This window comes from Sinocyclocheilus anshuiensis, unplaced genomic scaffold (assembly GCF_001515605.1).
Source record: "Sinocyclocheilus anshuiensis isolate Anshui unplaced genomic scaffold, SAMN03320099.WGS_v1.1 scaffold1341, whole genome shotgun sequence".
Lineage (NCBI taxonomy): Eukaryota > Metazoa > Chordata > Actinopteri > Cypriniformes > Cyprinidae > Sinocyclocheilus > Sinocyclocheilus anshuiensis.
This window is the reverse complement of record NW_015553274.1, coordinates 1,084,678-1,095,424: the sequence shown is the minus strand read 5'-3', so window position 1 is coordinate 1,095,424 and position 10,747 is coordinate 1,084,678. Positions and strand designations below refer to the sequence as shown.

At 41.1% G+C, this 10,747-nt stretch overlaps 1 protein-coding gene and 1 long non-coding RNA gene across 2 annotated transcripts in view; both read left to right on the top strand.

Moving 5' to 3' along the window:
• Positions 1 to 10,572, top strand: part of acot20 (acyl-CoA thioesterase 20) — a 12,182-nt gene extending 1,610 nt beyond the window's left edge. The window contains exons 2-3 of the mRNA XM_016460028.1: positions 9,341 to 9,543; positions 9,948 to 10,572. Coding sequence (XP_016315514.1) covers positions 9,341 to 9,543; positions 9,948 to 10,553 — 809 coding nt within the window. The 3' untranslated portion in view covers positions 10,554 to 10,572. The remainder of the gene's footprint in view (positions 1 to 9,340; positions 9,544 to 9,947) is intronic.
• Positions 5,869 to 7,391, top strand: LOC107668226 (uncharacterized). Its single transcript, XR_001631873.1, has 3 exons — positions 5,869 to 6,530; positions 6,848 to 6,849; positions 6,890 to 7,391. It is a non-coding gene; the product is annotated as an uncharacterized LOC107668226 (long non-coding RNA).
• Positions 10,573 to 10,747: the final 175 nt, after the last annotated feature.

Below are 10,747 nucleotides of genomic sequence, written 5' to 3'. Positions count from 1 at the left end.
TCTATGGGGCATTTTGTTTTCATCTTCGCTCTGTAATACCTAAAGGAAGTGTTCTTAATTGCAATACTGCTTTGTCCACGGAGTTTACAGGAAACGGCTCTAATTCAGCTTTCCATAGTACTTTTTGAACATCTCCAGCACATTTTAACAATACCGTGATAAAACGGATAACCGTGATCATTTTGGTCACTATAACCGTGATAAGAAATTTTCATACCGTTACATCCCTAGCACTGAATTATGATAACATTAAGCAATGATAAAAATACTGTACGATTCAAAATTACTGCAAAATTTAATCCTGTGAAGTATTGGTGTCTGTTCGAAGCATTTGGCATATCTAATGAAACACTAAATGTCCATTCAAACTGTTCATTCAGTTAAAACCTATAGCTTTGGGCAAAACTTTCTGTTGTAACGAAGGAAGAGGACTTGCTCCATGTGGTCATCTCATCAGACATTCTACTTCAACATGGTGTTAGTACATGTCGTCACTTCGCTAAATGATTTCAGTTATTTCAAAAGGGTATACAACAGGAAAATAACTAAAACCCACAAAGACAATGACCAAGCAAATAAATATATTAAACAATAGGATTAAAATGACAAATTATTTCCATATTTTTGCCACAAAATTATTTTATTATGAAGGGAAAGCACACATTCTCTTTCCACATAAACATTAATGCGCACAGAAACGTGTTGTCAGCACTGCTCTGACGATTTCACCAGTAAAATATTTTAGCAAGTTAAAGGCTGACATTTCTCACTTAGGAGGTAATATTGGCGCTGTTATTGAAGCAGATTAATTTACAGTTTCACAGGGTTTCCCATACATTGATTTATTTGTGGCCTGCTACAATATCAACACTGACCGCCACAAATTATTTTCTAAAAAGGCTTGACTGTTGAATAAACATGAGCTCTGCACGTAGGGCTGTGACAGTGGCAGATTTTTACCACCGCCAGTGGCGCGGTGTTGATATAAATATATGTATATATATATATATATATATATATAGGCTGTATATAATTAATATTAATTATATATATATATATATATATATATTTTAGTGGTGTCAAAATTAGCGCGTTAACGCAGGCGATTAATGCAATGCCGTGGTCAGTTAAGTCATGAAGTTACCAAAAAGGCGATTAAAGCTGCCTTAAAATGCATGCATGTAATATATTTTATATGAGTCACAGTCACATTTAAGAACATGTCTCTGAAATGGTTTTCAAAACTGTCCTGGAGCAGCCCAGCACTGTCTCACTCATCTATTGAGTCTTTCTCTCGTGATACCCGTCTCCTAAGACAAAGCTGCAGAAAGGCAGAACGTAAATGGAAAAAGGACAGGCTGCATATCTCTCTTCAAATGTTCAGAGACTCTCTTACATCTTACCAGACTACAGCTAAGTCTGCGAAAGCTGTATACTTTTCTAATTTAATTGAAACTAATTCTAAACCTAAGGTTTTTTTTTCAGTTATTCAATCTGTTACAAATCCTTCAGTTAACACCTTGCCTGTTGCCTCTGATGCTCTCTGTGAAAGCTTCTTGAGATATTTTAGTGACAAAATTATTAACTTAAGGCTTAGCGTCTGCCCCACTTTAACTTTAACTGTCTCTCCAATTATGTCATCTGCCTCTGCATTTTTGGATGTTTTTGAACCTATCAACCTCCAGGAATTGAAGCAAGTGATTGACAAGCTTAAACCTTCATTCTGTTCTAGCGATAGCGACCACCCTTTTGAGAGTGTTAAATGATATTTACCTCTCTACTGATTCCGCAGACTCGGTGGTTCTTATTCTTTTAGATCTATCGGCTGCTTTTGATACCATAGACCACTCCTCACTATTATCTAGATTAGAGTCTTGGGTAGGTCTAAAAGCAAACGTTCTGAAATGGTTTCAGTCATACCTGTCTGACAGAAAGTTTTTTGTGAAGTTGGGTAATTTTTCCTCTTCCCCTGCTCCTCTGACATAAGCCTATATTATTCTCACTGTCTCTTCCAGATCTCTCTCATTTTTCTAATACACCTGTAAATCTTTCTCGTTTCTACTCTCCACAGTTTAGCACAAATTTCAACTTGTGCTTTGCTGAATGTTGCTCACAGTTGCACTTGGATCAACCATTATCTGACTTGGATGCTGATCAACATCTTAGCCTCGTGAATTCTGCCTGGCTTAAGGTAGCAAATGCAACTGCCCCCCTTAAGCCTCACAAGCAAAAACCAAAATCTGTACTGTGGCAAAACTCTGATACCCGTCTCCTAAGACAAAACTGCAGAAAGGCAGAACGTAAATGGAAAAAGGACAGGCTGCATATCTCTCTTCAAATGTTCAGAGACTCTCTTACATCTTACCAGACTACAGCTAAGTCTGCGAAAGCTGTATACTTTTCTAATTTAATTGAAACTAATTCTAAACCTAAGGTTTTTTTTTCAGTTATTCAATCTGTTACAAATCCTTCAGTTAACACCTTGCCTGTTGCCTCTGATGCTCTCTGTGAAAGCTTCTTGAGATATTTTAGTGACAAAATTATTAACTTAAGGCTTAGCGTCTGCCCCACTTTAACTTTAACTGTCTCTCCAATTATGTCATCTGCCTCTGCATTTTTGCCTTCTGCATAACACACCCGATTTAACTCATCAGCTCGTGTTTATTTTAGCACTTCAGTCAGTGAATCCGCAGCCTGCAAAACACTAAAATAAATATCAAAGAAATAATACAGTTAAACAAGAAAGTAGCCTAAATAAGAAAGGTAAATACACCCTGTCTACAGGACGCGGCGCGTCAAAATACTATAAAACTCATTATAATCAGTGATGCTACACTGGATGCGACACGACAAGACAGTAAACTGCCTCGTTCTATTTATGAGGTACTGACACAGAGTTCAAATGTCCTGTGTAAACACTAGACAGACTCAACCTGTTGCGACGCGGTGGTGTCGCGTCCGGTGTAGACACGGTTCACTGTTCCGCTACTGTTATTACTGTTATTACACTTCGTAAACTTCGTATTATGCTTGTTATAGAGTGCGTGACATCACGTGCACTACCGCTGGTGGCAGTAGAAAACCGCGGTGGCAAGCGACCACCGCAGTGACGCGGTTTTCACGGCGACCGTCACAGCCCTATCTGCACGTTCCAAAATCAAAACGCGGCACGGGTGTTTTATATAAATGTATATTTTTTGAAGGGAACCGATTGTCTTCAGAAAAGTTTTGATGTCATTTTCATTTAATCTTTCCTATATTGCCTGATAAAGCAGCGTTTATGTGCTGCTTTGATTACAGCTGTTACCAGGGAAACCGCTATTTCTGCCGCTCCAAAAGCGCCTCCTGCTGGCAGAGAATAAATTTGCAGTTTCAATAAGCCCGTCTGCTGTTTTATATTTACATACATTATATACATATATATTTCCCCCAGGGGAAGTGCCGCCACACATAGAGTGTAAGTCTGTGGGAAACACTGGTTTCGCTATTAGTAGGGACGCTGCTGATGCACAGACTCAGGTAATTCACACATGCTTAATCTCGCTCTCATAACTGCATTAGTCTTACGCTTTGCGTCGTGGCCGCATCACCACCTCGGATCATTATTTTATAATATAATTCAATGGCCCGTCTTCAGTTATTCCTTAAATTAAACCTTAATTTTAGACGCGCACTATGGGAACAATCAGGCTGCCGCAATATAGAGTGTGTGAGTGGCGGCCTCCCAGCCATCCCACCGGCACAGTGCACAAGCAGTGACATGAATCATAAAACGTAGCAGCGACTTAACTCAAGAAGCAGTAAACTGGCCTACCTTGAGCGAGCAGACTTGAACCGAAAGGACCCGGGAAGCCATTGTTTAAGAACGTGGCAATTTTATTCTGCGAATAGATATCCCGTTAGACCAAGATGAGGCATGGATGGCTCTCGTATAGTCGGCTTGCACACCAGTAGTTTGTTTTTTCTTTTTTTTTCAAACACTGAAAGTGCGCACAGGGCAAAGAGGCTGTGGGCAGGGCTCTCCCCCGCCACGCACTCGCTCGGAGTAAAAGCCGAAAGACATATCACCTGGGCTCTGAACGGCGTTGAGAGCACCTTGGATATGTAGCCCTTTCTCGGTTTAAGCACAACTTACAGTCATTAGGTCTGAAAACCATACATGACTCGCTGACAGAGAGAGCTTGCATATCATCCACTAGCTTAACAGAAGCAAGCATAAGCAATAGCGCTGTCTTAAGGGAGAGCACTTTTTTGAGAGAGAGAAAAAAAGAATTCTGATAGCCAACAAAGTAGTATCTCCTGTATTCTGTCTTCCAGCTTGTCGCACTGCACAGTGGAACAACCAGCACAAAGACAACCAGTGATAGTGCCCGCAATAGGAAGTGAAACCGAGAGAAGAGTAAAATAGCGCTAAGACTTTATTGTCAATCCGACTATAACGCTCTGTGGCACGTTTAACACCGGGAACGGATGGCATTTCGGCCACGAGTTCTTTCGCAGCTGGCTCAGGCTCTATGCAAGAGTCTGAAGCTGGGCTAGATTTACATGCAGTCACACAGAGCTATGCTAGCTGTAACGCCAGTCCATATAGCGGTCAGTATAAGCAACATTACACATCTGTATGAAGAGAGTGGCACAGCCGGCGCTCATCACAGAAAGGCAATGCATGGTGGCAGCGCCAGCATATAGCGGTCAGTTTTTGGAAGACAGCGGCACAGCCGGTGTTTATCATAGAAGGGTAACGCACTGCTGCACCACCAGCATATATAGCAGTCAGTGACCTACATAGTGGCCAGTGTAAGCAACAACAGCAATCTGTATGAAAGACAGCGGCACAGCCGGTGCTAGTCATAGAAGTCATAGAAGGTTAACGCGCTGCGGCACCGCCGGTTCCGGCAAATATAACAGTAGCAACACTACCTGCATGGCAGCGGCAGAGCCGGTGCTTATCAAAGAAGGGCGCACCGCACGATGGCAGCGTCAGCATATATAGCGGTCAGTGAAGCGACACTATACATCTGCATGAAAGACAGCGGCTCAGCCAGTGCTTATCATAAAAAGCAACGCACGGCTTCAGTGCCATGTATATAGCTAAAGTGTAGTTTCATACTAGTGTAAGCAACACTAGTATGAACAAGTACACTAGTATGAAAGACAGCGGCACAGCCGGTGAAAATCATATAAAAGCAACGCACGGCGGCAGCGCCAGCATATATAGTGGCCAGTGCAAGCTACACTACATACCTGTATGAAACAGTGGCACAGCCGGTGAATATCATAAAAGGCAACGCACAGCGGCAGCGCTATATATACAGGTACATCTCAAAAAATTAGAATATCATGAAAAAGGTCAATATTTTTTGTCACTCATTTCAGAAAGTGAAACCCATATATTATATAGATTCATTACACATAGAGTGAAATATTTCAAGCCTTTATTTCTTGAAATTTTGATGATTATGGCTTACAGATAATGAAAACCCAAAATTCAGTGTCTCAGAAAATTAGAATATTACATAAGATCAATAAAAAAAGGATATTTTAAACAGAAATGTCAGGCTTCTGAAAAGTATGTTCATTTCTATGCACTCAATACTTGGTTGGGCCTCCTTTTGCATGAATTACTGCATCAATGCGGCGTGGCATGGAGGCAATCAGCCTGTGGCACTGCTCAGGTATAATGGAAGCCCAGGTTGATTTGATAGCGGCCTTCAGGTCATCTGCATTGTTGGAAAATAAAGGCTTGAAATATTTCACTCTATGTGTAATGAATCTATGTAATATATGGGTTTCACTTTCTGAAATGAGTGACAAAAAATATTGACCTTTTTCATGATATTTTAATTTTTTGAGATGTACCTGTATATATATCTGTTAGTGTAAGCAACACTAGTATGAAAGACAGCGGCACAGCCAGTGAAAATCATATAAAAGCAACACACGCCGGCAGCGCCGACTAGTATATAGCTGTTACTGTAAGCAACACTGCTGTCTGTATGACAGACAGCGGCACAGTCGGTGCTTATCAAGGGCGCCAGTGTTGTATAAATAGCTGTCAGTGTAAACAGCACTTAAACAGGTACGAAAGACAGCAGCACTGCCGGTGCGTATCATAGAAGGCAACGAGCAGTGGCAGTGTAGAGTGTAAACGGCAATACATGTCCTGATGAATACAGCAGCACAGCACCGGTGCATATCATAGGAAGCCAGTGAGAGCACTAGAATTTACAGCAGTTAGTATAGACAAGCACTACACTGCGCTACTGAAAACAACCGCTTAGCTGGTCTTTATACGGTGATACGTCATAACCTTGTGAAGGCTGAAACTGCCTGCCCGGATGCTTTGTACGCGACAGCTCACCGCTGGGTCGGGGGAGCTGTTTATATGATTAAGTAAGCGATCGGAGCAATCTGCGATCTAGCAGGCAAAGTACCGCGCTGAAGCGGGGCACTGATGTTATGTGAGCAGCTGAAGCGCCTTGGCTGGGATATGTTGTGCTTTGCACAATCCAGAACGCCTCTGAGGCGGGGTGCTGTTTGTATCGTAAGCACGTTCAGAGCATAGGGGGTCAGTGGGACCTGTGTCAGCATATGAGCCCTTTGCTGCAAACCTCACGTTCAGCTTATAGCTCCACTGCCATGAGTGGAGCGTGAGAGCCAAGTTTGTTTCTTTATTTAGGTAAGCGACGCTTATGACGAGCGCTATCCGAGGGCGGGAAGTCCTCAAACTCATGGATGGATCGGCAGGGCGGAAAGCATATGGGCTCTGAGCCAGCGTGAACTCGCCACTTAATAATTCGTACTCCAAATAGGTGTGATTTCGGTGCTTCTTCCTGCTTGAAGAGAGCGGTTGAGGGGGCGGCTGTGCGAAGGCTAACCGATCCCGGAGAATTCTGACGCTCACTTTTTTAGCATCACAATGCGGGCAGTTAGGGCCCTCAGTGGCGGCTTCTGTGTGGGAGCGGCCAGGCAGAAGACGCAAAGTTCGAGTCCGTCGGAGATCCCGATGGGTCCCACGCAGATCGGGTAAACATAAATGATATCTTCAATCCATACTCCACCGGAACGCTTAAGGGATTAGCAAAGCAAATTCCACAATCCTCTTTGGCGATGAATCAATGGCGAAGACCTAAGCATTATGATGAAGGAGAAAGATTGTGATGAAATTCCACTCGGCGCCGCTTATATAGGGCGATTTCCCGCCACCCTTTTTGCGTGCTCGAGCGCAATTGGCCATTGCAATTCAATGGCGTTAAGCGAATAAGGCTTCAGTATTTGAGGAGAAAGGTGTTTCCCCAATGCGATCAGCTTAAGCTGTATGCAACTTCGAGAGACCCTCTCGAAAGGGAACTGGTTGTGTCAAAGCAGCTATACAGTGTCAAACAGGAAATAGTTTGTCAATAATGCAAGAGGACAATAACAAATGGTCAATTTTTCAGTTAAAGTCAGTTCATTATTGATTCAGTGATGTCATCATCCAGTTCAGTTCTCTTCCAATAGTGTCTCTGCAATCAGTCAAGCAAGCTAAGCAAACTAAGCAAGCCAAAGGCGACAGTGGCAAGGAACCAAAAGTCCATCTGTGACAGAAATGGAGAAAAAACCTTGGGAGAAACCAGGCTTAGTCAGGGGGCCAGTTCTCCTCTGGCCAGAGCAGCATGGCATGATTTAATTCCAGGCTGCAACACAGGTCAGATTGCGCAGAGGACTTGTCTGGTTCCCATGGTCTTGTCCTAATGACCGTCTAGTTAACAAGGTCTTCGCAGGGGATCTGTCTCTGGGGCCCATCTAGTTGACATGCTCTCCGCTGACATTCAGGGCGGTAGATGTCGTCTCTAGGTGCTGATCCATCATATGGTCTAAATATGGACTTAATCTGGGTGGCTACGGTGACCTTGGAATAAGAATGAAACCGACTAAAATTGGCATAGATGCCATTCTTCTTACAGTGTAACGAGTACATCGGGTGTTATGGGAAGTGTTCACTGTTCCGGTTGATCTAATTAATGCAGCCTAACAATCCTTTAACGGATTTGAATTATAGAAATGTGATAGTGTGTTGTGTATATGCCAGGTTAAAGAGATGGGTCTTTAATCTAGATTTAAACTGACAGAGTGTGTCTGCCTCCCAAAAAATGCTAGGTAGATTGTTCCAGAGTTTGGGCGTTAAATAGGAAAAGGATCTGCCACCCACAGTTGATTTTGATATTCTAGGTATTATCAGATGGCCAGAGTTTTGAGATCACAGTGTATGTGAAGGACTATAGTGATATGAGCTTGCTCAAGTACTGAGGACCTAAACCATTTAGTGCTTTATAAGTAATTAGCAAGATTTTAAAATGTATACAGTGTTCAATAGGGAGCCAGTGCAGAATTGACAGAACCGGGCTAATACGGTCAGGGCCGCTTGTGGCCAAATGGGTGCCCTAAGCAGAATTTAATTGTGTGCACCCTCCCTCAAATATTAAGGAAGTAAAAAAAAAAAAAAAAACACCCATTATAGGGGTCAAAATAGACCTTTAATAAAATATAAAATTAAATTGTAATTAAATTGTATTATTTATAAATTACAATTGTAGCTCTAGGGCGAGGGGAGATTTTCCACTAGTTAATCGATCGCGAACGGTTTCATAATTTCGAGCGGATAAAAAAAAAAAAGTGTAAGAGGATAAAAATTATAAAAGCAAAAATGTTTCTCTGACTCATACTTGGGCGGCCGTCCAAGTGAAGTCTATGTGTGGGAAACATTGCGGTGATGAGGCCGACACCAGCAGATCCAGTGCAAGTAGGCTTTAAGTTTGAATGTATCATTTTACTTAACAATATTTTATTTATCTGTTATATTGAAGAGACTTTTTTGAAGGATATTGGTTTACTTATGCCCTTTTTGAGCACTTCAGCTAAACTGAGATGTGAGTGTTTGGAGACGTTGAAGAGCCTGTTGTGACGACCTTGATTTATTACAATTTTGAGGTGTTGAGTTTGTTTAGATTTGAGAAAATAAGTATATGATGGCTCTTCTCAAATCACCTGTTTCTTGTTTTTCACTCGGTGGTCTCTTAGGTGTTGAGGACTAGTGCATCTTTGAGCCTATATTCAGTATGAGTTGCTTACAGTACTTAAGTAACAGTACTTAAGTACTGTTAAAATCAGATACTTTTTATCAGATAAAAGACTTTTACTCAAGTGGTATTAGAATTGGTGACTTGTAACTTGTAATGGAGTTATTTTCACTCTAAGGTATCTGTACTTTTACGCAGTGGTTTTCAGGTACTCTTTACACTTCTGTTTACTATTTCAGTCAAGCTGATCAAGTTAATGATGTAATATTATGATTTTTCAGGTAAAGGACCATTTCCTGGGATTTTGGATACATATGTATTTAGAGGAGGTCCTTTTGAGTTGAGGGCAGCTCTGTTGGCAAAGAGAGGCTTTGCTGTTTTTGCCTTGGCTTTCCAGGGTTACCAAGATTTACCCAAAAGAGCTGACAAATTTCACCTTGAGTACTTTGAAGAAGGTATAGATTTTCTACGGCAACAACCAGAGGTTAGTATGTACATCCATTCATATGTAGGCTATTCCTGATTGTTATGATTTCAAGATAAAATTGTGAAAATTACAATGGGAGATACTGTATATAATAATCCCAGAGCAGTGTTGTTTTATTATCAATGAAATTATCATTTTTATTAATATTTGGAATTTGTTTTTTTTATGTATATATATATATATATATATATATATGGAGCTGATTATCTCGGCAAAGGAGAAGTGCTCACTAACACAGATTTAGACAGATTTGTGAACAATATTTGAGAGAAATAGGCCTTTTGTGTACATAGAAAAAGTCTTAGATCTTTGAGTTCAGCTCATGAAAAATGGGGGCAAAAACAAAAGTGTTGCGTTTATAATTTTGTTCAGTGTAAATAATTATTATTTTTTTTCCAAAGGTCAAAGATCAAAAAATTGGCCTAGTGTCCATATCAAAGAGTGGAGATCTCGGTTTGTCGATGGCAACATTCCTTCCTGGTATATCGGCTACTGTTTGGATCAATGGATGCAATGCCAATACTTTGGTTCCCATCTACTACAAAGACATTTGTGTTCCACCCCTCATGTTTGATGTTAAGAGAGCAAAAATGACACCGTTGGGCCTTGTGGATATTGGGGATGTTATGAATGACCCAATGTCAGAAGAAGGCCTTCCTAGCATTATTCCTATTGAACGTGCCTCAGGTAACTTCATGTTTATAATGTCAGAAGCTGACAGGAATTGGCAAAGTGCCTATTACGCAAAACTAGCATGCAACAGACTTAAAGCACACGGGAAGAATAACTACGAGCTGGTGAGGTATGAAAAAGCAGGTCACTTTATTGAGGTTCCCTATATGCCGTTTTGTCTTGCTAATTTTCATGCTGTCGCTAACCAAGTGGTTTACTTTGGCGGCGAACCTAAGGCCCATTCAGAGGCTCAGCTGGACACATGGAAGAGGATGGTGAATTTTTTCAAAAAACACTTAGCTGCTGCTGCTGACAACTGCAAATCTAGACTGTAAGGAAACGGGAAAACAGTCATGGCCAAAAGTTTTGGCAGTGACAAAATTTGTGTTTTGCAAAGTTCACTGCTTCAGTATTTGTAGATTATTTTTCCATGTTTCTATGGTATACTGAAAAACAATGATAAGCATATAAGTTTTAAAGGCTTTTATTGGCAAAAAAAAATATATAATGAGTCAATATTTACAGTGTT